The 26,781-nt window shown below is 41.6% G+C and overlaps 1 protein-coding gene across 7 annotated transcripts in view; it reads right to left on the bottom strand.

Annotated features, from left to right (window-relative positions):
• Positions 1 to 26,781, bottom strand: part of RGS6 (regulator of G protein signaling 6) — a 544,877-nt gene that overhangs the window by 155,977 nt on the left and 362,119 nt on the right. For all 7 annotated transcript variants that reach the window (XM_082733462.1, XM_082733461.1, XM_082733459.1 and 4 more), the window contains exon 3: positions 10,798 to 10,897. In XM_082733462.1, the coding sequence (XP_082589588.1) occupies positions 10,798 to 10,897 (100 nt within the window). The remainder of the gene's footprint in view (positions 1 to 10,797; positions 10,898 to 26,781) is intronic.

The raw sequence follows: 26,781 nt of genomic DNA, 5'->3' as shown, positions 1-26,781 counted from the left end.
GCTTTCTTGTGATCTCTGTCTGTCAAATAAATAAATTAAAAAATTCTTAAAAAAAAAATGTAGGCAGAAAACATGAACAGACATTACTCCAAAGAAGACATGACACATGAAAAGATGCTCAACATCATGAATCATCACCGAGATGCAAATTAAAACCACAATGAGATAGAACATCACTCTTGTCAGAATGGTTAAAATAATAAACACAGGAAACAACAAGTGTTGCAAGGATATAGAGAAAAAAGAACCCTCTTGCACTCTTGATGGGAATGAAAACTAGTGCAGTCACTGTGGAAAACAGTCTGGAGGTTGCTCAAAAAATTAAGAATAGAATTAAGATATGATTCAGTAATCACACTCCTGGGTATTTACCCAAAGAATAAAAAAAACACTATTTTTTAAATTATGTTCAATTGTCCAGCATATAGTACATCGTAAGTTTTTGTTGTAGTGCTCAATGACTCAATAGTTGCATATAGCACCCAATGCTCATCACAACATGGGCCCTCCTTGATACCCATTCCTAGTCCCTCCATCCTGCCTTTCTGTAACCCTCAGTTTGTTTCCCAGAATCCAGAGTCTCTCATGATTTGTTTCCTCTGATTTCTTCCCATTCAGTTTTCCCTTCCTTCCCCTATGGTCCTCCACTCTATTCCTTATGTCCTATATATGAATGAAACCATGACAGTTGTGCTTCTCTGACTTATTTCACTTAGCGTAACCTCCTCCAGTTCCACCATGTAGATGCAAATAGTGAGTATTCATCCTTTCTGATGACTATGTAGTATTCCATTGTATATATATATACACCACATCTTCTTTACCCATTCATCTGTTGAGGGGCATCTAGATTCCCTCCACAGCAAAAACACTAATTTAAAAGGATATATGCACTCCCATGTTTATTGCAGCATTATTTACAGTAGCCAAATTGAGGAAGTAGCTCATTGATAGATAAATGAATAAAGAAGATGTGATACACACACACACACACACACACACACATATGAGAATATTACTCAGCCATAAGAAGAGAATGAAATCTTACCACTGGCAAAGATGTGGATGGAAATCTAGAGAGTATAATGTTAAGCAAAATAAGTCAGAGTAAGACAAATACCATATGATTTCACTCATATGTGGAGTTTAAGAAACAATACAAAAGAACAACTTAAAAAAAGAGATAGACAAACCCCTAAACAGACTCTTAACTATACAGAACAAATAGATGATAACCGGGGGAGGAGGGAGAGGTGAGTCAAATAGGTGAACGGGATTAAAATTACACTTATCTTAATGCATAGAGTTGCTGAATTACTATATTGTACACCTGAAATTAATATAATACTTCATGTTAGTGGTATTGGAATTAAAATTTTATTATTATTATATTTATTTTTATTAAATAATTATTATTAATAAAGATTTGACCAATAAAGTTAGATCAGCTATTTAAAGGACTGATATTTTAAGGAAAAAGGACAGTGTAACATGATAGGAAAGGTTTTATTTTCAGCATGAATGATCCAAATGGTACTTTCTGTTGAGGTTCTCTATGGGTCCTGCATGAATCACAAGAGAATTTTAATTTGTAGAATGAGAGGTCAAGAAATGTCTACCACCTCTTGTGTCACTAATTCCAACTGACAGGCACCAAATATGTAAAGTTGTAAACAAATGCACCATAAAGCCTGCTTCAAAGGGACTCATCTGAAAGAAATAATATCCACCCAACTCTGATCTTTTTGTGTCACTGGGCATCATGGATCCTGTTAGTGTCATCTGTGAATTCTAGAAAGCTTTCTTTATTTCAGTGTTTAGCTCTTATATCTTCCTATCAACTATACTCTCATTTCCCACAAATTCTTTTTTTCAGTCTATTTACGAGGTCTGTGAATAAATTCTTTCTATGGGACCTTTTCCTCATACCGTAGAACTTTCAGTTTGGAGTCTCTCACCCAGACTCACTCATCTGATCTATTATAGACACACACATCTGCATATTCCCACGTATTACTTTATTTATTTGGTGTAGGTCACTAACAGTTGTTTCTTCTTTATCTTTGGGGTGATTTGGATAAGTTGGTAAGATTCGCAACTCATGGCCATTGCTCAGGGATAGCACAGAGATGGGCCTTCCAGCAGGGATACATTCAGATTAATGTTATTCCCATCTCTGGATTTTACTCGGCTTCTGAGGAAGTGGTGGTAGCTTTCTAGAGCTTCTCTTAGTGATGGTGTCTTGAATGCTCTGGGATACACCTTCCATGTCCCTCATCAATACAGTTTTTGGGAGGAATCTCATACTTCTCAGCTTTCGCCTCAGGACAGTCATTGTGGTCTTTGTCTCCATTGTCTTGCCTTCTCCATGGAAGTCACTTTCTGTGTTATTCAGGTGGTCGGTCACATGTAGGTATGGGCAGTTTTTTGTCCACCAATAGAAGCAACAGAAACATTGTGTTGGTTACACCAGCCTGGTTTCATCCATAACTTTAAATCTTTACCTTTCAACCTTTACTGAGGAGATGGGGTCCTGATACAGAAGAGAGAAAGCTACTCCTGGCTGTTACCCATAGTGGGGAAACTCCAATGTCGGTGACAAAACTCCCAAAACGTATGAGAGGGTATCTGCTGGTTTGCAATGGGTGGTTGGCTATTTCCCTAAAGGTTAGAAGGATGGATGGAAGTGCTGAGTGGGAGAAAAGGCTGCAATGTGGACTGATTGCCATTTTGTCCACACAGTCTCCACTGGCGCAGTAACAGAACGGCTGTAGATTCATGGATTTCCACCTTGGGTTTAGTACCTGAAGGTCTTTATCCAGATTTTCCCTAGATGTAGCTCTCTAGTCTGGTACCAGCAACTTGAGGACATTGAAGAGGTGTAATGTTTTCCTAAAATATCATCCCAGATTTTTCTCTAGAGGAGGTTGGTGGAGGTAAAAGCTTGGGCTTGCTGTGGTGGTGCTAGCACTCTGGCTATGGGTTTAAACATAATGCTCATGGGATTGGCTACAACTGTGACTCCATCCATCCAACAACTTTACAGCTAGATTCTGTTTCAGTCTGTGGCTGCTGAGTACCCACGGGTGCAGACTTAAGTTCTTCTGTGCTTGTTGGCATTGCCAGATGAGGTTCCTGTATTCCAACTGCTAACTGTTCCCTGTGTCACAGTAGGTGATGGCTGAATGTCATGGTTGCTACCGTGAACAGGTTGAACACGAGATTTATCTTTTGTCCTGGAGTTTGAGAGGTATTAGAGGCAATTTCAACTCCAGCCTGAGCTATGCTGCTGTGCAGGATCTGCTAGCGCTCAACAGTAGACACTGATTTAGTGACCAGCTCAGGCAATGGTGGTTAAGCAGAAGGTGAGTATGTTAGCAAAATGCATTCTAACAAGATAGAGTATCTGAGCCTTTTGAGGACTCTATCATATAAATAGAGTTGTTTTTTTAGCTTTCTGCACTGACTAGTGATGGTTACGTTGTCTCAGAGCTGTACCAGTTACCATGAATCCATTTGCTTTTTAGACCCCTAAGTTTTGTTGTTGCTGTCTGCTGTGTTGTGACATGTGTTAGGACATATTTCTTCATGAGTATCTCACATACCTGCACATCTTTTTTTTTTTTTAATTTTATTTATTCATTTGACACACACAGAGAGAAATCACCAGTAGGCAGAGAGGCAGGCAGAGAGAGAGAGGGGGAAGCAGGCCCTGCTGAGCAGACAGCCCAGTACAGGACTCGATCATGACCTAAGCTGAAGGCAGAGGCTTAACCCACTGAGCCACCCAGGCACCCCACATACCTGCACATCTTGAGAGTGAGGCATTGGTTGTTTTTTGTATGGACTACCTTTAAAGGATATTTCATCCAAGGCTGTTTACTTATCACATTGTATTTTTACATAATGGCATCCAACTCTGGGATTACATCTTTAAAGAATCCTTTATTATCATTTTTGTGGGGTGTCAAAAGAGAAAAAGATGAATGTATCCAATCCATCCTGTTAACTGGGATCCCATTTTGAATGAGTACCCCTTCGCACACTATCTAGTCACCAAGTCCTATCAATCTTTTATTCCATCCTTCCCTCAGAATCTTATAGTCACTATTCTTTCACAGGGGGCACTGGAAGAGGGGGTGGTCCTGGGATTAATAAGCTGTGTGACCTTGGAAAAGTAACTTATGCTCTTGAACTAGTGGGTCCCTCACCTGTACAATGGAGATAACACTTCTTACAGGACTTTTGTGAAGATTAAATGAGGAGCAGCTCTAAAGCTGTGATTCCAGTTGATACTCTGGCCCCTGATTTCCTGCTTAGATTCCCTCATCTAAAAAGACTCACTAACTAGTTTTCATGTTTCCTGTCTCTTCCTGCTTCTTTAAAAAATTTTTTTAAATTCAATTAGCCAACATATGGTACATCGTAAGATTCAGAGGTAGTGTTCAACAATTCATCATTTGTGTATAATACCCAGTGCTCATCATGTCACGTGCCCTCCTTAATGCCCATTGCCAAGTTGTCCCATTCCCCATCCACCTCCCCTTCCACAACCCTCAGCTTGTTTTCCAGAGTCAGGTTTGTCTCCTTTTCTGATTTCTTCCCATTCAGTTTTCCCTCCCTTCTCCTATGATCCTCTGCACTATTTCTTATATTCTACATGTGAGTGAAACCATAGGACAACTCTCTTTCTCTGACTTACTTCACTTAGCATAATACCCTACAGTTCCATCCATATCAATGTAAATAGTAGGTATTCATCCTTTCTGATGGCTGAGTAATATTCCACTGCATATTATTCATTCATCTGCTGAAGGATATCTCAGCTTCTTCCACAAGTTTGGCTATTGCAGACAGTGTTGCTATGAACATTGGGATGCTTCTAACACAAGGATGTGATGTCCTTCCTATTTAAAACCATTACCTTTGGGATAAAGTCGATAAGTCAACTTCCTTTACTTTATCTGTTATCTTTTTAAAGATTTTATTTATTTTATTTTTTTGACAGAGAGAAAGAGAGAGAGAGCACAAGCAGAGGGAGTGGCAAAAGGTGAGGGAGAAGTGGGCTCCCCACTGAGCAGGGAGCCTGATCAGGGCCTTGATCCAAGGACGCTAAGATCATGACCTGAGGCAAAGGCAGACACTTAACCAACTGAGCCACTCAGCCCCCCCACCCCATAGTCTGTTATTAAGGTTACTCTTCTGGATGTTCTGTCAATGTGCTCCTCTCTTCAAATACAGACACACACACATGTTTTAAAATATAACCACATAAATGTGAATGATAGGCTGAAGTCTGCATCAGTAGCATTTTGATTCTTGATGTAAAAATATAACTGGGCTTCTTGAAAAAAAATAAAATAAACGAGCTCATTTCTGCTGCAAACTGTCATACTTTTCATGCATTTGAGTCCATGAAAATTCTATTTTCTCTGCCTGGAATGACCTTCCCCGGTTTTAAACTGAGTTTAAGACCCAGTTCTAAAATTATTTCAGGTGGTAGATCATTATAATAATGGCCTCTAAAGAATCATGTCTCCCTAGGTCAGCATGACATTCTATTCCTATACCAGAAGGTAGAGTTGGTTTCTCTATCCTCTTCAATCTAGGCTGGTTTTGTGATTAGCTTTGAAGAATAGATTGCATGCACTTAACATTGCATGAGTTCTGGAACTTAGGCCTTAAGAAAACTTGTAGTTTTTCCCTTTCCCCCTTAGAACTCTGAGAGAATCAGGCTGTGAAGAAGCCCAGTCTAACTTGCTGGGTGACACAAGGTGACACAGAGGAGAACTGAAACCATCTGAGAGTAAGCACCACTGCTAAACAAATGAGTAAGGCCATCATAGATCTCTAGTCTCCACTGAACCATCAGATGACAAGGGCCTCAGGGGTAAGACCATCAGAAGAACTACCAGGATCACTAATTCGTGGAATCACGATCACGAGAACTAAAAAAACCATTATGATTTGTGGTGGCTGGTTATGCAGTCCAAATAGAAGACAGATATACAACCTCAGAGAACTGTTCTAGAGCTCCTCAAGAAAAACTCATGATTCTTTCTTTTGAGCTTTGTTCATTTTTTCTACCACAACACATAGCTCATATAATTTTTGGTCTACCTGGGTCTGTTTCTTTCATTAGATTAACAGCTTTCGAAAAGCAGAGACTAGGTTTTTACTTGCCTTTTCATCCCTGTGACTACTCTAGTGCCTGGTATATAGCAACCGTGGACATTTATTACCCAGGTTATATGTATACCATTTCCTCAATGGCTTTCACTTGCCTTCTGAAACTCATGGTCAGTCATACATAAAATTGTTCATATCCTCATCATTTTCAGTTAATATTCCCTTCATCTTCTTGTTCTTCCTCAACGGCTCTGGTTTCCTGCAGCCCTCTAAGGTGGTGGCTATTTTCCCTCCCATGCCTTACACATCATAGGTTTGAAGGCAGGTAAGTGACACCCTAGCTTCTCATGTCTTCTTTTAGAATGTATTCATTCCCTGTCTCTTCTCCCAAAAACAATAGGTTTGACTCTCATGACATCAGATTAAACCACCCATACCTCTTGTTGTGAAAGTCACCTACCGATGCCTAGGCCTCTGTCTCTCATTCCACAGAGATTTTATCTTTATTTATTTATTTTATAAGATTTTATTTATTTATCTGACAGACAAAGATACAGCAAGAGAGGGAACAGAAGCAGAAGGAGTGGGAGAGGGAAAAGCAGGCTCCCCACTGAGCAGGAAGCCTGATATGGGACCCTGGAATCATGATCTGAGCCAAAAGCAGATGCTTAACAACTGAGCCACCCTGGCACCCTTCCATGAAGATTTTAACCACAGACTCACAATCACCCTCTTTAACTAACCCCCGATAGTGATTTCAATATCCACATAGCTCAGTCTTCCCAAATCATGGCCTCTTAGTTCCTGGACCTCCTCTCTTCTACCTCCATCCTATCTCAGTCACTTATTTTTTTTTTTTTTTAGCCTATCTCAGTCATTTATTTTTTTGTTTTTATTTTTTAGCTTCAAAGTATTTCTCCATGAAATATTTATTAATTACAAATTAGTTACAAAGTCAGGAAGATAGAGGCCCCCAAGGGCTGGAGGAGGCCAAGCATGCCCACCAAACCCTCATTGTCCAAACTGGCGTGTAGGAAGGTGGAGGCTGGAAGCTAGAGCTGGGGTGGGAACACGGAGATTCTGCCCAAGTTTTACTCCCCAGTAAACTGTCACTCTACTTATTTCACTCTAACCTATTTATCAATAAAAGCTTTTTATCTCAGTCATTTATTGCCATGTTCATACCTCATATCTGTGACCACCAATACATTGCAATTCCTCCATAATTCCAATTTCAAATATTCCACTATCCAATCACCAGTCCCTACATTTCTAGCTCTTACTTTGGCCTCCAATTCCAAAACTCCCTTTTCACCAGACTACAAAGTTTATGGTCATCACTATGCCTCACTGTTCCTCGCCCATCTCATGTTTCACTTCCATCCTACTCAGTTAAAATTTAATGGTCAATCATTTCAGTTATTCTCTTGCCTCTCTCTTGATTTATTATACTCTCATACTTGCTATAGCCTTAATTAAGTCTAGCTTTCTACCTGATACATGTCCAAATCCAGAGGGCTAAATGTGCCTGGAGAAAGAATTGCTCCTCTTTAAATTCATAAATATTAATAATCTCAAGAGGGTCCTTAATGCTACCTCACAGTCAAACTCTTTTTCCTTAGACCAGACAATCTCTTTACATCCCTAGATGACTATTCCCCAGCTTCTAATCTCTTCTCAAACCTAACATTTCCACCTTCTCTCCTTTCCATATTACTAAGAAAATAGAAACAATTAGAAGGAGACTCCTACAAGCTCCTACCACTCCAACTTGGTTATTTGCAACTCTGTGCATCTACTGTGCCTCTACTCCTCTTTCTATGAATAAATTGTACATATTTCTAACTAGAACCACCCAACTAACAAGCACGAGATTCAATCTCTGACCTACTCAATGAGATCACTTCTTAAATTTTTCCTGTTATCTCCTGCAGCATTTCCCCCTCTTTAGTGAGTCATTGCCATCATCATACAAGCATGTCACCTTCATATTACTTAAAAGTCTACATGTCCTGACTCCATTTACCCCTCTAGATTCTACTGCATTTCTTCCTTTTAAGGAAAACTTCAAAGATTAATTAGTCTCACTACCTCCCATTCTGGCTTGAAACCACTCCAGTCAGGCTTTTTGTGGTCCCTTTCCCCAGACGCTTCGTGGAATGTGCATTTATCAAGGTCAGTAGTTGAATTCAATTGTTGCTAAGTTCAAGGTTGATTCTCAGCGCTTCTTTTACTTGATTATCAGAAGCTTTTTACACAGTGGATCACTCCATTCTTCCTTGAAACACTTTCTGGAGTGTCTGGGTTCCAAGAAACCATGTCCTCCTGATTTTCCTCTCTGTCACCAGCTGCTCCTTCTGTTTCTTTTGTGGATTTTTATACGCCAGAACATGCCTGCCTTGGAGACTGAGCACTTGCTTTCTGGAATGCGCTCTCCCTCAATATCCACATGATTCAATCTTTCATCTCCCTTCCATCTTTACTCAAATATTACCTCTTCAGAGAACTTTTTGCCTCCCGTTCCAAAGTTGCAACACTACTATCTCCCTTTCACATTTTATTTTTCTCTTTGGCTTTTATCTCTACCTCAAGTTCTAAAAATCTTTCTTATTTATTTTGTTGTGTCCTCCATTAGAATCTAAAATTTCATGAACAGAAATTTTGATTTTTTTTCATTTATTTCCAAATCCCCACTGCCCAGCAATATTTAGAAAATAGTAAGCACCCAATAAATATGTGTTGAATGAATGACCAAGTATACTGGGGGAAAAAAAACAGATGAAACTTCTAAAGATAAAAAAAAAACAATTGAAATGAAACACCTAAAATCTAGACTAAAGAGAAAAACATTTTTCAGAGAACAACATATTATCAACAAAAGTAATACTCCATGGTTCATCTTAGGAGTCTAGCAAAAATTTGATACCCAAACCAGCAAGAAGAGTAATAAGAACAACAAACTAATCTTCCAAGGGAAATAGATTTAAAGATCCTAAACAACATTTTATCAAACAAAATCCAGAAATGTATGAAAAAATATATCATAGCCAATATTAAAATTCCATTTAAATAAATTTCAAGATTAGAGCAAACTAACAATACAATTACCCTTCATTATCCAGACCTATTTGGTACCTACCTGAGTTCAAACAGTGACAGTCTGAATAATGAGTTAGGATATTTATAGGTACCTCAGTTGAATTTACTTATTTTTTAAGGTGACATATAATATTGATTCTTTTTTTTTTTTTTGTCTGCTGTTCTATGAATTTTAACCTACGTGTAAATTAATGTCACCATCACCACCACAATCAGGATACAGAATAGTTTCACTGTAACCTTATAAAATTCCTTCATGTAATCCCTTTATAGTCATATGCTCCCTCAGCTCTCAATCTTTGGCAACCACTGATCTGTCTCCCTCACTAGAGTTTTGGGCTTGTTTAGAATGTCACAAAATGGAATCATATAGAATACAATCTTTTGAGACTGGCTTCTTTCACTCAGAAAAATAACTTTGAGGTTCATATAAGTTGGTGTCTGTATCAACAGTTGACTCCTTTTTATTGATGAATATGGGTCTACCACAGTTTTTTTATTCATTCACACATTGAAGGGAATTTAGGTTGTGTCCAGGCTTTGGAGATTATAAATAATGTTGTTCTAAAGACTCATGAGTTTTTGTCTACATGCACATTTTCATTTCTCTCAGATAAATACCATGGAATGGGATTTCTTGGTCATATGGTAAGCATTTGTCTAACATTTTCCAGAGTAGCTGCATTTTTACCTGCTACCAGCAGTGTGTGAGAGTTTCAGTTGCTCCATAACCTCAGTAGCACTTGATATTTTCAGTATTTTTTATTTTAATTATTCTATAATTTGGAAAGCAAATAACTATATTTTGATAATGAGGGAAGTACCTAAAATTTTATCTTAACTTATTTGGTTATTTGTTTAGGTATAAGGGATGCATGCCTATGTGGTTAAAATTATGAAGATAAGCAACAAACTGATAAGGATAAGAGTAGATAGTGGTACTTGTGGTAGAAAGGGAGGCAGATGTCTCCATTAGGCTCACAAGGGGGCTCTAAGGTACTGATGAAACATTAGTTAGGAGGCAGGGTGGTGGACATGAGTGGCCTGTTTTAGTATTATATCTGAAACTATATCCATGCATTTGATATACTTCATAATTAATTAAAAAATGTCTGAGCATACAAAACACACAAAATCCTCAAAATAATGCAGAAAAATATACTAAAACCATTTCTTTTCAGAGTTCAAGTACAGTGAGTTAGAAACCTAAAAGCATTTTGTAGAATTTGAACGTAAGACTTTCTTAAGGCTTGTTTATAACTAAAATACTTTCTTTAATATATCTATGCTTGTGTACATCTCATAGGTCAAATTGCTGATGGGCTATCCAGTTCATTAATGAGCTTGTTTCTTTCCAGAAGCCTCAACCTGTACACAAAAGGGCTGGGCATGGCAAAGAGTAGCTTCTGAAAACCATGACCAGAACTTGACTTTGTTTAAGAAGCACATTGAATGTATCATCTTTACTAGTCACAAATTCTTAGACATACCTCAGGGCACAATAAAGACTATACAACCCTTCATCAGACTTTTCCTATTGCCACCAACATTTGTAAGGAGAATGTTTACCTGTGACAACACTGGGAATTTTGGAGAGAAAGCTCTTGACTGTTCTGATGGGCACACCACCTGTTTTGTCATCTTGCATCTTTGTAATGATGTCTTCGATCTGAAAGAGGATAAAGAAGTGTCATTTCCTCCCATAAAGTAATAGTTTATTAATAGCCAAATGAACATGTATGAACAATAGCGATAAAAAAAGGCCTCCACCTAGACAGACAATAAACAGAGTAGCAGGATCTGTAATAAACCAAGCACTGGGGGTGGGAGGGAGGCCATGAGGTTATATATAACAGCATAAAGCGCAGTCTCTAAAAGAACAGACACCTAGATAAAGAAGGTAAGGAGGGAGAAATATTAGGATTCCTAATGAAATCCAACTTGTAATTCAATATGTAATGAAACTCCTCCTTTTCCTAGATTTGGTTTATATATAGGCTGAAAAGTATGAAGCACCTGGCCTGTGGGACCACTGCAGGATCCAGGCAGAGTCACACAGGAGAAAAAGAAATACTATAAATTAAGACATGAAAAGTTCTAATCCAGAGAAATTAGAGGACAGGTTACAGTGGCTGATTGTGGTAGTGTGAGGGTGATCACTTTACACCAAGATTAAAGTGGAACAAGGACAGAATCTTCCCCTTTTGGACTAAAGAAGACCACCACAGCCATGGTGGGCTGTGGCTTCAACCCAGTGAGATTTTGCTAATAAAACAAGATATTATGTATGTATGTTGAACACAGAACTGAGAGAAAAGATAGACTACTAAGGATGTAGGTGCATAAATTGGGAAACCAATTTGTAGTGAAGAATTTATAAGCCAGATGTAATTTCCTGTGCAGAAAGATTTAGAATAGGACACAGAACAATTTATGACAAGAACATAGATCTTATTGTTTGGGGAGTTGGGGGGTAGGGGGTATCGGGAAAGGGGCAAAGATGATGCTTGATTTTACCACAGATCTCACTCCCCTAAGCAACAGAATATCTGTGAAACACAAGGGTGATCCTCTGAGCACTGCCATAAAAGTTGCACATAACTTTAAGTCCAGAAAGCTAAAACTCTAGCCCATCTAGTCTAATAACATACTTGTATTGCAATTTGAGGTTGAATTTCTCGCAACTTGTTTGATAGATATGAATGAGTCATTAGAGACTAGGTTAGGATATAGAATAACTTAATAATAAGATATAATAGCTAAAATATATTAAGAATTTACTGTGTGCTAGGTGTTATTCTAAGTACATGCACATATTATCCTATTTAATCTTCATGATTACTTCACAAGCTAGATTCCACTGTTATACTCATTTTTCAGATATCAAACCAGGGTGGATCGGGTCAAGTTCTTCTAAAAAATAACCTTCAAGGGGCACCTGGGTGGCTCAGTGGATTAAAGCCTCTGCCTTCGGCTCAGGTCATGATCCCAGGATCCTGGGATCGAGCCCCGCATCGAGCCCTGCATCGGGCTCTCTGCTCAGCGGGGAGCCTGCTTCCTCCTTTCTCTGCTTCTCTGCCTGCTTGTGATCTCTGTCTGTCAAATAAAAACAAAACAAAACAAAAAACAAAAAAAAAACCCACAAAAAAACCCTTCAAAATCACAATGGCTGAGTATAACCAATTTCTTTCTTTTTATTTTAATTTTTTATTTTTTATAAACATATATTTTTATCCCCAGGGGTACAGGTCTGTGAATCACCAGGTTTACACACTTCACAGCACTCACCAAAGCACGTACCCTCCCCAATGTCCATAATCCCACCTCCTTCTCCCAAACCCCCTCCCCCCAGCAACCCTCAGTTTGTTTTGTGAGATTAAGAGTCACTTATGGTTTGTCTCCCTCCCAATCCCATCTTGTTTCATTTATTCTTCTCCTACCCATTTAAGCCCCCATGTTGCATCACCACTTCCTCATATCAGGGAGATCATATGGTAGTTGTCTTTCTCTGCTTGACTTATTTCGCTAAGCATGATACGCTCTAGTTCCATCCATGTTGTCGCAAATGGCAAGATTTCATTTCTTTTGATGGCTGCATAGTATTCCATTGTGTATATATACCACATCTTCTTGATCCATTCATCTGTTGATGGACATCTAGGTTCTTTCCATAGTTTGGTAACCAATTTATTTCTTTCTCTTGCTTCAAGTCTATCACAGGTCACCAGGGGGACTCTGCTCATTGTAATTACTCTGGGACCCAGGCTGATGGAACAGCCACCATCTTGAATGCTGCTCATCATTGTTCTAGAGGGACAAGAGATAATTCTGGAGAATCTTGCATTGATTATTAAATGTTATAGCCAAGAAGTTAGATATAACACCTTTGCTCACAATTCTTTAACGAGAACTAGTTACATGGCACCACCCAACCACAAAGGAGCCAGGGGGTCCAGTTTTCTGGGTGCTGGGAGGAAAGGGGAACTAACAATCTGTGAGTAGCACCAATGACCACCACAGAAGTTAAACGACCTTCTTAAAGTCACACAGCTACCCAGCTGAGTTTAAACACAGCCACAGACCTCAGAGCTCAGGTTTCTAACCCCTGGGATGGGCTGCCACTCAGTAAGATTCCCAGAAAACCAGCCAAGCAGAAAGACTGCTTTCCTCTGGTTATTTCTAGGTTTTCCTGAGAAAGCACTGATAATGAGAAATAATCTTAAGCTCCTGGCCCTTTAAGGGGTGGATGGATATATCAGGCTGAGAAGAAAGGTTATTCTCTAAAGACCTGCATTCTGTTAAAGGACAGGATAAGAAGACTTTTCATCCACATTCATGTTAATCGTCTCAGCTTGTGCCCCTACCTTACTGCCCCTAACCTTAACCCAATGATTTAGAGTAGTCTGAGTATTCCTTACTGATAGTCAAGGAGAATTATTCCTAGAAAAAAAAAATGGTCATATTTTCAAAGTAATCTATGCTTTTGATCTGGTGGGCTATCTGAAACCACATATATCAGTTACATTGATGCTTTTTATAGAATGGACTCAAAATCATTGGGAATTGGAGGGAAGCCAATATTTCAATTCACTTAGACTCCTGACTTGCCATTCGATGATAATAATTTTGAGTCTCTGCTGATATGGGCTGGATCTAAGGACTGGCTGTGCAGAGGAATGTTCCACAATTCTTTTCTTCCATGCTCTGTGTAGTCATTTCATTACACCACCGAATCTTAAAAGGGACTATTTATTAAAGAAGATCTATCTTCTCATGGGGGCTCACAATGTGTCAAGAGGTATATTATTTATCAGAGGTTACAGTCAGATCAAAAGGACAACCCCCTTAAGTGACCAGAAAGGCAATTACATTGTAGCAATAGTTTACAACACCAGAGGTGTTGAAGAATGTTCATTGGTCCCAAATTTTTGACTCTTCCATAGTATTAATATTTACCCAATTCCATGCCCTGGCCTCAGAGTGGGCAGAAAGTCTGCCCTTGGACTTTTGGGCTAGGCCACGTGACTTGCCTGGCTAACGGGAAGACACTGAACATGATATGAGCAGAGGCTTTCAGTGTGCCTGCATGGTCACGCACACCTTCTTCTCTTGCCTTCCTGTCTCAGACAGTTGTTCCAAGGTTGGGGGGTGGGTGGTGAGAGACATCTGGAGCAGAAGGGACCCTACCTGCAGCTAGGTAGGTCAAGCCTCAGTTGACCTGCCCACTCAGGAGCTTATGGCTATATACCCCTGAGTTTGGGTGGTTCGCTAGAAAAAATGTGTCTCTAGTTTGCTGATGCAATGGAGCTTTAAAATAAAGGCACCTATCAAAAATTGCTGAAGCCACACAAACCCTTAGCAGTAAGAATCAATGAGTCCTAGAGGTGGGGCATGCTAAAATCCAATGCTATTTAAGGATGCAGAAATTCCAATTATACCATCCACCATTTACTTAAAAATTCTCAGGGCCTCTACTCTTCTGTAGTCCATTCTGTTGTTGTGTTAGGAAAATTTGTGATAGCTGAGTTTGATTCTGGAACATGGTCTTGTGCAACATCAGTTCATAATACTACCTCTGAATTATTATTATTATTATTGGTCCTGGTTTCTGATGAAATGCCAAGAGTACAGACCTACCTACCAAAAAACCCAAAGTGGTCTCCAAGGGGATTATATAAATTACAATGGCAAACATTTCAGAACATGTACATATGATCAACGCTGCCCTTGGTATTGTTTTAAATAAATGATCTAATTTATTTCTCAGTCTTAAAAGTTACTTAGTAAAGATGTTGAAATTAGGCTGAGAAAGGTTAGATTTCTCCATGAACAAAATGGCTAGTAAGTGGCAAAGCCCAAACTCTTGTCCAAGTCTTCCTGACTCTAAGCCCCAAGCTCCAGCAACTCCAAGATTCATCTTATTTTCAACCAGTGTCTGCTGACATGCTCTTCAGATACAAGGAACTTAATACTGTTTGCACTGAAGGGGAAGTTCAGCTCAGTCATAAGGGGGTGGAGAAGGAAACAGAGAAATCAATCCAGATAATCAGATTATCAACCATCTCAGGATTTATTTTGGTCCAACAACGGCTGATGCCTAGCAGCTCTGTGTTTTTCCCTTTTCCTGGAGACTTAATGAGATTTATCTTCTACTGGTAGATCACAGCTCCTGGGACCAGGGAGATGGGAAGGTATCTACTTATATTTTCTTGGCTACTCAGTCGCATCTAACTTTTGACACCTTTTGTTTCTGGAGAAGAACAACAGTAATTCCTGACACCCTTTAATACAGAGCTGTGTGTCATGAGGGAGAATGTTGGACCTAAGTTTCCCTGGGCCAGTCAATATGAGGTGGCCCTGATTTAGCAGCGAGCGATGCAGAAAACCTCGTTGGCCAGCTCATCAGGTTCTGCCAGGATGAGTCCCAAGAACCAGGACAACCTCCTAAAAAGGAGCTCAAAACTCAGCACTGACAGGCAGATAGAACTTTCTTCCAAACAGCAGGACAGATGGAAACCATTGCACCACAGAGTGGGTTTCCTTGGAACTGAGGAATGTCATGAGACAGTAGACGGAATTCTCTGATGGAGCTGTGGAGTATAAGAGAGGGGTGAGGAGCAGCGACCACCTCTCCACAAAGTGAGGCCACAGTAGGGGCGAGGAAGAACACTGGTCGGAGGCCCAGGAGAAATGATAGCCTTAGCTTCACCGATTTTCTGGAGAAGTAAACTCTCTGGTCTTTACTGCCTCATCTCTACAGTGAGGAGCTTGGTCACTAAAATGAGATCTCTAGTTCTAAGACATGAGAGGCTTCTCTGGCTTGACAAATGCAAAGCTGTCTGCGAGGAAAGGAAAGGACAGGACAGGCAGTCGGGCCCCTGGGTCCCCATTCTCCACGCTGCTCACCTGACAGGTGGTTCCGTGCAGAACCCTCTCTTGGGCTGAGGCACAAGGTGGTGTGCTGAGCAGGACTAGGGAGTTTTGATGCTTTCAGAAATCATTTTGGACAAATGACATTAGAAGCCAGACAGAGACATGATCCAAAGAGGCCCTGACACTGCTCTTTATTGATCGGTCCGCACTCGCTCATCTCTGCTGATACAGATGGCCCTCCTAACAGAAATGACTAAGGGCCAATATTAGTTTTGTGTGTGTAAATTAATTATCTGGTGAACTGATTTATTTAGCTTGTCCAATTTTTCCTCAGTGGAAGATTAAAAAACTAAGAATAGCGAAACTATATTGCCATTATTAAACCATAAGAGACTCTTAATCTCACAAAACAAACTAAGGGTTTCTGGCGGGGGAGGTGGGTAGGGAGAAGGTGGTTGGGTTATGGACACTGGGGAGGGTATGTGCTATGATGAGTGTGCTGTGAAGTGTGTAAGCCTGATGATTCACAGACCTGTATCCCTGGGGCTAATAATACATTATATGTTAATAAAAAAAATAAAATAAAAAATAAATTAAAAAAATAAAGATGCAGGAACACTTAAAAATATATATAAATATTATATATGTATGTGTATATATGTGTGTATATATAAATTTAAAAATATATATAAAATACAAAATTAAAAATATATAAATATTATATATATGTATGTGTATGTATTGTATGTGTATATATATATCTATACTATATGTATAGACATCTATATGTATATATACATAGATATACATAGATATAGATATATATGTATCTATAGGTATATGTATATATCTATAAGTATATATAGGTATCTATATACACATATATATATATATATATATATCCACTACAACATTAGCAAAAAAAGTATGCCTTAGGCATGAAGGTCTTTTTTATTGAAGCATTTCATTTTGACTTTGCAATCAATTGCCTATTTCTCACCACTAATGCCTGTCACTCCAGCTCCTGCATTTCATTCAAGACCCTCTCTGTTTTGGTGTCTGTGAATGAGTGAAAAGGACTCCTTGGACACGTCTTTTCAGCCCAGAGGCAGGACTCAGAGTTGGCAGATGATAGTCATATTTCTTAACCCGGAATGTGTATGCTTCACTGAACATGCTCTGTCCCATATGTGCTCCATGAGATCGGGCTATTTTTCATTTCTATTTTCAAAAACATAGCACACGGCTACTCTCACCTTATAAATGTAGTCAGCTTCCCTTACTGGGTTAGTGGACATTTACTGAGTGCCTACAAAGTGGCAGGCAGAGTTTCAGTTTCTCCTGTTACAGAAGTGAGTAGGACAGTCTGTTCCCTTTCACCATGGACTAATACATTTCAGAAAGATTCAGGGCTTGAGGCTCAAAGTTCTCAAAGTTAAGGATGTGGCAGCAGAGCCAAGTATGGGCTCCAAAGATGCTTGACAGTGAAACACAAAGTAGTAAGAAATAGCACTCTCAGAAGTCATCACAAGGGGAACCCCCTCCCTTTTTCATCATCCTGTTCAAAAGACGATGATTTCAAAGGCAGGAGGGGAATTCTGAGAGTCCTTGTGGTGGCCATGACAGTTATTGAAATACTTGTTAATTTGTTTTCCCTTAAACATGCTTTTGAATCATTGTTTCAGTTTGAAATGCTTTTGATAGAAAGTAAAGAAAGAAAGAAAAAGAAAGAAAGAAAGAAAGAAAAAAGAAAAAGAAAAGAAAAAACAAAAAGAAAAGAAATTCAACCTCTAAACATGGGGGATAATTTTTCGTACGTCACAAGCAGTGTGTATGAGAGCATTACTGTAGTTACACGAGTCTACGGTGGCCTTCCCCTCATGCTTCCTGGACAGCTGTCCTAGCTCTAGGCATCACATCCATTTAACAATAAGAAGAAAGACGGGAAGAAGGGTGGAGGGTTGGTACAGCCATACTGTTCCTTTTATCCAGAAAGCATATACCCTCCCAGAAAATGCCAACAGATCTGTGCTCTAGTCTCATTGGCCAGAGCAGGGTCACATGGCAAAAGGAGCTGAGCAAAGGTTATTCAGGTTATCCAGCCTTCACACCACATGGAAGCAGGGGAAGAGGGAAATGGAAATGGGGTTTATTTGGTTAATCAAATAATATTGTCTGGCAAAGATCCTGTGTGAAAGAACATTCAGAAAGGATGGTTGGACGGGCCTGATATCTCTCTACTCTGCAACCTGTGTGATACCCTTGAAGGAAAAAATTCATCATTCAACTCTCCTGCTGAAAAATCTGTCCGTGGTTCTCAGTGCTTATTCTGTTATAAGCTCTAATACGACCCTCTATCTTTTCTCTATATCAATTACCACTCTAACTTGTACTTGCATTTCCCATTAGACTGTTTTTCTCATCATTTAATTCTAATAGTAGGTGACCAGTAAGTATTTATTGAAGAGTAATTGAATGAATGAGTGCTATATTCTTTTTCAATTGAAGGATAACCCACACACAATATTACACTAGTTTCAGGTGTACAACATAGTGATTCAATATTTATGTACATTACAAAATGGTCACCACGGCAAGCCTAGTGGTTATATTCCCTGTGCTGTACACTATATCCTCTTGTTTTATTTATTTTATAACTGGAAGATTGTACCTCTTAATTCCCTTTACCTATTTTGCCCACGCCCCTCCCTCCTCCCCTCTGGTAACCACCAGTTTGTTCTCTGTATCAATGAGCTTGTTCCTCTTTGTCTTGTTCATTCATTTGCTTTGTTTTCCACATATAAGTGAAGTCATGTGTCTTTCTCTATCTTATCTCACTTAGCATGATAGCCTCAAGGTCCATCCATGTTGTTGCGGATGGTAAAATTTTTGGTTTTTATGGGTGAGTAATATTCCACTCTGATGTATATATAGATATATCTCATCTTTATCCATTCCTCTATTGATGGACATTGAAACTGCTTCCACATCAGGAGTGCTGTCTTTTTTTGAGAGAGAGAAAGAGGTGGGGGAGAGGCAGGAGGAGAGGGAGAGATAGAATCTTAAGCAGGCTTCATTGCCCATGCAGAGCCCAGCATGGGGCTTGATCTCAGGACCCTGAGATTATGACTTGAGCTGAAATCAAGAGTTGGGTGTTTAACAACTGAGCGACCCAGGTGCCCCCATGAGGGTTTTATCCTTAAAGGACTTTATCTTGGATTCCAGCATTAAATGAGATGCTTAATATATTAGGGTCTTCGGGATGGTAATATCTGCGCTTTGAAGTGAACTTGGTATTTGCATTTTTAAAGATCATTCTGCTTTGGAAATGGATTATATAAACAGAAATCTCAAGATTCCATGAATCTCAGCAGCAATGTTCAAAGGATTGCTCCACAGGCACTCAAGGATCAGTTGAGTTTAGCAGCTGCCCAGTGTACCCTGACATTATGCAGGGGCAACGTCAGGGTAGAAGGATAAAGGAGTGTTACTTGTTTTGTCTCCTGGAGACTTATGTTTATGGCTTTAATATTACTATATGTAGTGCTACATAAATTGCTTTTATGGAAAATATTTTCCCCCATTAATTGAAGAGAAAAACAGACAAGAATGACGCTCTAGGTCAGTGAAAAATGGCTTGTTGATGATATTGTAAGGCAAATGACTTTCTCTTCCGCATGGCTGGAACAGCAAAGCTTTAGAAGGCAGAGTGTCTCCTATATAAGAATCTATTTTTTCCTTGGAAATATGAGTGGAGCAGGTCCTTTGGGTGAGCCATCGAATAAGGAATCTCTGACTGCAGAAGGCCAGCTACAATGCAAATGAGGAAAATGGACACTGATCCATAAAACATTCTAGCAATGTGGGAGGATCTAAAATCTCTATTATAATCTTCTCAAATTGCCCTAATTCGCATGCCATCTGCTTCTTATTCTCCTCCCTTTATAGAGAAACACACTGATACTTAGGGCAAGCAAATTGTCCAAGGCCAAATGAAGCTGTTGAATAATGGGAATACTGGTAGGAAACCTAGGCAGTCTTGCCCCAGAGCTGGCTCTCTGGACCCCTATACCAGCCGCCAGGACCGTCCCAAGCAGACCTCGTTCACCTAAGTCTTTAGCAGAATGGAAGAAAAGGCAGAAGATGGGGTCACATTCTGTGCTTAAAAGTTTAGTACACAATGTGGAAGGCAGAAGAAATGATCCCCTTAAAAGTTGTCCACATCCTACTTGCTGGCGCCTGTGAAGTAGGTTACCTTTACCTTATGGCAAAAGAGACTTTGCAAGGTGTGATTCAGGTTAAGATCCTTGAGGTGGGTGCATGATTACCCTGGGTTATGCAAGGTGGGCTCAGTCTAATCACATGTGTCTTTGAAAGATGAAGACTCTTCCCAGCTATAGTCACTTGAAGAGAGATGTGATCATAGAAAAAAATGTCAGAGAGATGAGCCCCTGTAGGCTTTAAAGATGAAGGGAGGGACTACAAGGTAAGGAAAATGACCTCTAGAAGCTGGAAAAAGCCAGGAAACAGATTGTCCCTAGAGCCTTCAAAAGATATACCGTCTGGCCCAAATCTTGATTTCAGCCCAAGGACAACTGCTTCAGACTTGTGACAACCAGTATGTGCAATAGTAAATTTATCTTGTGTTAAACCATTAAACTTGAGGCAATTTGTTACAGTAGTAATAGAAAATTAATACATACAGTGACCCCTACTCATGAATAAATGTTTGGAATATCAGTATTCTACGTTAGAATGTTGTCCTCCTGGAGAGGAAGTAGGTGGCTTTCCCCACATTCCACTGCCCTCTGCTCCTTCTGAACGGCTTAATAGCCAAACCAAGGAACTGTAGTAGTCTGCTTGGGGGAAGGTGTCAGGGTTGAAGACAGTGAAAACATCTGTCTATAACCTGAAGTAATTGCTTCCGTGACATTTTAAATGCTTCAGTTTCTGGTCTACCTGGGACCAATTAGATGGGTGGCTCAGAGGTTACTTCCAAGGACTCCTTAAGTGGGTCACAGTAGCCCATTAATTAATGCCAACACCACATTCTATATGTGGAAAAACAAATATCCTTTTTTAATTCCATCTCACATTTTATCTTGCCACATTCTTCAACCTGGCCCATGAAGGGAGATCTGGCCCACAGGGAACACCACAAGACAACACAGCCCAAATGATTAGGGAAGCAGGATAAAATGCTCCAAACTTGAATATCATCTTTTCAAACTAAGTTTCTATAGAAAGATTCTAGTTTTAACATGTATATCACCTATCCCTTACTGCTGGAGAGAGCCTATCGATAGCTTTGTTTCCAAAGACAAACCGGTCCACACCCAGTGTCCTGGAATATGACTACCATTGTTTGCCTCCCAGAGAGGAGCAAGGAATGTAAAACCCATCCCTCTGACCCGTCCCTCTGAAATCACCCATTCTTTCTGGCTCACTTGCTTTCTGACTCTACCTCGCCACCTTGCCCTACTCCGAACTCAACAGTTGAAATGGCAGCTGGAGCGAATTTTAGGTCTTGAAATAATTTACGTAAATTATCCCCTCCTCAAAAACCTGCTGTGATTCCCTCTTGCTGCAGAATAAACCGCCCGGTTTCCTACCAGGGAAATGAGGGTCCCCTATGATTTGATGCCGAATGACCTTTCCAGCATCAGCTCCCAGAATGCGTTGCGTCTGTGGACACACCCATCTGCCCACAACTCCCAGCACTCTCTCCGGGCTCACGCTGTGCTTCACCTACCCACGGTCAGCCCACCTGGGTTTTAGTCATGCTTCCAGGGCCTGCTCTAGGAAATGGCCCTTGATATCGCAGTCCATGCGCACATATGCATTATAAATTGTCTATATTTTTCCAGTCCTAGGATCTGAGGCAAGAACCAGAGCTAACTGCTTGGCTCAGAATTGCCTGTTGCTCATGCTCGGAAGAACCCAAAGTGGTGCCATTTCTTGTGCTAAACATCTCATTGAAGTTGGCCATTGCACCACCACCATTGCCCACCTCGGGGGCCCCTCCTGCCCACCTCTCCTCAGCTCAGTGACTGTGATTTTGTATAGTGTTGTTTCATCTGACCCTCTCCCTGGTCCGTCCCGAGGGGCCCACTCTGTTTTCTCAGATCCCAGCCTCATTGCCCCCAATTGTGTCATTTTGTCTTTCCTGGGCATTTTCTTTGATTGTACCATTCTTCATGTCTGATGCCCTGAACTGCTCCAGTGAACACGAGAGTCACTCCTGAGGGAGCAGACGAAGACAAATCACAGTGTGGGGGCCCTCCCTTCCATAGGGGCAAAATCAGGCAAAGAAGAAGGGGAATCATCCCTTATTCCAAATATATTTGAACACTCACGATGTGCCAGACGCAGGAAACCAGACAGGCACGTCCTTCCTTTGGTGCTCACCTTCTAGGGTGGAGGCCCCTCTGGGATGTTTCACGAGCCTAAGGAAGAAGGGGTACACTCCCGCAGTGGGCTGTGCAGTGACACCACTGACTTCAGGCGACTCTGGCTTCTTCTCCTGAGGAAACCCCTGAGCCACTGTGCATTGCATCCTGGAGTCTTGCTGGACCCCGTGGGGCAGGGCCCTGGACAAGCCTGACTAGAGCTGCCGGTGGGACCCTGGCAAGCCTGCCATCTGGCGTTTCACATCTCAAGCCTCTCTTGATGCTAATGAATGCTCGTTCTGAACATGCAGCCCCGGAGGCTGTTTTCTGAAACACATGCCTAAGCGATGCCGGCCTCCCCTTCCTGGGCTGTAGCTCACCGTGCAGTGGTTGTTGTCCGCCCCCAGCAGGGTGTGGGTCCTTCCCCTCACCATGTTCCCATGCTTCTTCTCACTCCTCACATGAAGGCAGAATGTGGCAGCCCCTGGTCTTTGTGAGCTGGCTGGTCTCTCCCTTTCATTCCAGCCACCAAAGGATTAAACAGACTAGTTGAAGGAACGATGGGTCATTTTATCCCCTTCTTAGGCTGGATAGTTCCCCAGATTTCTTTAAAGGAATTACTTTATTTCAAGGAGCAACAATTTCTTTCTAAAATGTAATGAGTATGGAAGCAACAGCTCTGTGCCCAGCCGATAGATAGCTGCTTCCAAGAAATGTTTATCTCTCCTCCTTCCTAATAGATTTTCCTTTCTTCTTCCATCTGAGGCAAGGGAGTAACCACAGAAGAGCTTGCTGTTCCCTTTGGAGGGCAAGGGATGGGCTCTTCTTTCGTGGTGTTGCCTCTGAGGCCAGCAGCTGCGACCAGGAAGCCATGCTCCCCAAACAAGCGTCTCTGAAGTCACTTCTCGTTGGGTGGGACCCACTGTGCCTCAGTTTCCATCTGCAGAGAAAATGATGATTTCATCACCCAACTCTCCATTAGCCCAAACTCCCCAGAGCAGGGCTTATTTTGGCCTTGGATCCCAAGTCCCACCACAAGGCAGGGTAAGCAGCAGGACATGCCGAAGGGAGGCCCAAGCCTGCCTAAAGGAAGGGCAAGCATTGCCGACCGAAGAGAAGGTGTGCTTTTTAATTTCCAATCCCTTTGCCTATTGCTCCTGAAAGCACAGACTGAATGAAAAACTTTTTCCAACTCCAATAAAATGAGATTGAAGGCAGTATGTATCTCTCCGATTTCATTCTGATTTTACTCTCAGGAGCCAGAGCAACTCTGGGAAGCAGCTGGTGGACCATCAGCTGCCCATTGAAAACCTGGGGATAAATACTGGTAACTGAAAATAAACTGGGCAAGAGAAAGGAGAAAGGCAGGGTCATTTGCCAGTGATTTCTGTTTATCACCCAGATGGTGATTTCTGTTCATCACCCAGATGGGGTGTCTTTTGCAGTTACATTTTTGTTTTGTTTTGTAGTCTCCCTGCATCCCTTCTGCAACAGGAGGGCACGTACGTGTCGGGTCGAGGCCGCGGGCAGAGCAGTGGGTCGGGCCTTGGGAGCGGTGGGTGCCCAGCCTCCACCTATGAGGGAGACAGGTGGGCTGGGGTACCCGTGGCCCTGCTGCCCGCCAGTCATGAAGTCACCCCGTCTTCCCCTCACAGTCATCAGGAGGGATCATAGGTAAAACTACCTGGTGACTCTTCTCCAAAGAAAAGGTACTTCTTCTCTACTCAGTTTACAGAGTCATGGGGATCCAGGAGACAGAGAGGAGGGACACCTATCAAGAAGCTACTGGAGGGGCGCCTGGGTGGCTCAGTGGGTTAAGCCGCTGCCTTCAGCTCGGGTCATGATCTCAGGGTCCTGGGATCAAGTCCCGCATGGGACTCTCTGCTCAGCGGGGAGTCTGCTTCCCTCTCTCTCTGCCTGCCTCTCTATCTACTTGTGATCTCTCTCTCTCTGTCAAATAAATAAATAAATAAATAAAATCTTTAAAAAAAAAAAAAAAAAGAAGCTACTGGATTTGACACACTGACCACAACAATTTGGGGGGGGCAGTGTGTTTTATTCCTCCTCCCCCAGGAGGAGCGCTTTCATGGGGACTAAAACACCTGCGGAGGGGCATCGACAAGATAATGTCAGCGCTGACAGCAGAAAGACCAAGTCGGGGGTGTAATTTCCACAGGATGGCTCTTACTTCTCAGGAGCCTCCTGCTGCGTCCGCGATATTCCTAGTATGCCTCGTTGTGAATCCCCTGGTTATAGCTGAGTGGTGTCTGCCCCAAATTCATAGAGTCTCCCAGGGCCTCAGAAGGGAACCTTGGTTGGAGAAAGGGTCTTTGTAGAGCTAATCACATTAGAATGAGGACATTTAGCTGGGTCCTAATGCAATACGACTTCTAAAAAGGGATATTTGGACCCAGAGGTGTACAAAGGCAAGGTGTGAAGACCCAGTGAGAGGACAGCATCCGCAAGCCTAGGAGACAGGCCTGGGACACATCTGTCCCTCACAGCCCTTGGAAGGAACCAGCCCTATCGGGATACCTTATTCCCCAACTTGAAGACTCCAGAATTTTGAGACAAAACCTTTATGTAGCTTAGGCCACTCGCTCTGTAATATTTAGCTACAGCGGTAAACTGATACACTCTCCTAACTACAGACCACAGACCTTAGTTTTTTCCAGCTATTTCTGTTCAGTGTGCAATGAAAAAGATTTCTGACATGTTCTCTTCCTCTCCCCTCCCAGGTCCTTCTCCCCAAATGGCTCTCCACGCGCACGCGCGCGCGTGCACACACACACACACACACATTCTCCCAGGAGATGATGACTAATTATTTTCAGATTAGACAGTGCTCTATGTGTGAAATGAACTAATTTGATATCTTGTGTATTGTCTGGTCCTCAGGAAGCCACACCGCATACTACTTTGAAGCTCTGGTTTTCTAAAAGCCAAGATTATGTCTAACATTAGGGTTGGGAATGAATGCCAGATTGAGAGACCAGATTCACAACTTGGAGGGTCAAGAAAACACTATTTCCCAGAATCAGGAGTGAGGAATATCATGAGTAGAGTTGGCATTTTATTTGTTCTAAAACGATCCATCATAAGGTATCTATAGGAACTCGTACACTTAGGGCACAGATACATAGATAAAACACCACACACAGTCTGAGAGATAAATGACTTAGCAGCCAAATGTAAGATATTCTGCTAGTGAATCAACTGAAAACTTAAAATAAAATTTGGCAGCAAACAAACAAACAAAAGCTAAAGGTTGATTGGATCTTAGGATGGATGTATTAACAGAAACATACTGCCCTTAATGAAGGAGGTAATAAGATCCTCATCTGCACTGAAGAGTCTGCACTTAAAAACGCCAGGTTCTCTTCTGGCACCAGACTTAAGAGGACAGCCATGAACCGTAGTGAACATAAAAGCCAGTGACCTAGATATTACTGAAAACATCAAATGGCAGGAGTAGAAGTTGGCAGGGCAGTGATTGCTCCCTTATTTCAAGTATCTATCAACTTGAATCCACTGTCCAAGTAAAAAAGCATGCTTGCTCTCAAATGCAGCTTCCACGCAAGAACTAAAGCCCTTTCTACGATCCTTTCTATGTAAATATCCTGGAGCTGCCCCTGCCCAGCTCATGAAACATTTCCCAAGCCAAGGCATGGCCCCTAGGAGTCACTTTTGCAACTTAAAATGCACCTAGTCAGCTCGGAAGAGAAACCTGGTAGCCCATTAGCTTAGTCCTCCCCAGGGTGAGTCATTACATCCAGGGAACTCAGAGAAGAGGACCACATAGAGGACTGGGAACAGCGGGAGGTAGGGAGGCAGGAGGAGGGGGGAGTCTGAGACTAGAATTCTAAGAACAGAAGGCCCAGGTGAGGGGCTGCAGGCAGAAGGGGTGTGGGTGGAGGTGGGACCTGATGGGTGGGGGAGGGGAGGGCAGAGTGTCCTGGAGGGAGGGGAGAATGGGGTGAAGTGTCATCTCCATAAACCCTCAGAATGGCTTTTCTGCCTGTGGGTCTCACCCTTTGTCAACAGGGAATCTCTTCCCCTCTGAGGGTCTCCGTCTGCTCAGGAATGAACCGGACTGGCGGCAACATGGAACACATTTTTGTAGAAAATGTTTAAGACCGGTAAGTCCCTTCGTTTCCCTGAAACCCCAGTGCCGCTGTGGGTGCTCTTTGGGCGTCCGTGTTTCCAGGCCCGTCCAGATCCGCCGGCACCATCCCTCCTGCCGTCATGACGGCTCCACGGGGAGGGGCGGAGAAGTGGGAAAGCAGCAGCT

The sequence above is a fragment of the Mustela nivalis genome (assembly GCF_964662115.1).
Source record: "Mustela nivalis genome assembly, chromosome: 6".
Lineage (NCBI taxonomy): Eukaryota > Metazoa > Chordata > Mammalia > Carnivora > Mustelidae > Mustela > Mustela nivalis.
Note: the sequence above shows the minus strand (reverse complement) of the source record. Positions and strands in the feature narration are given on the sequence as shown.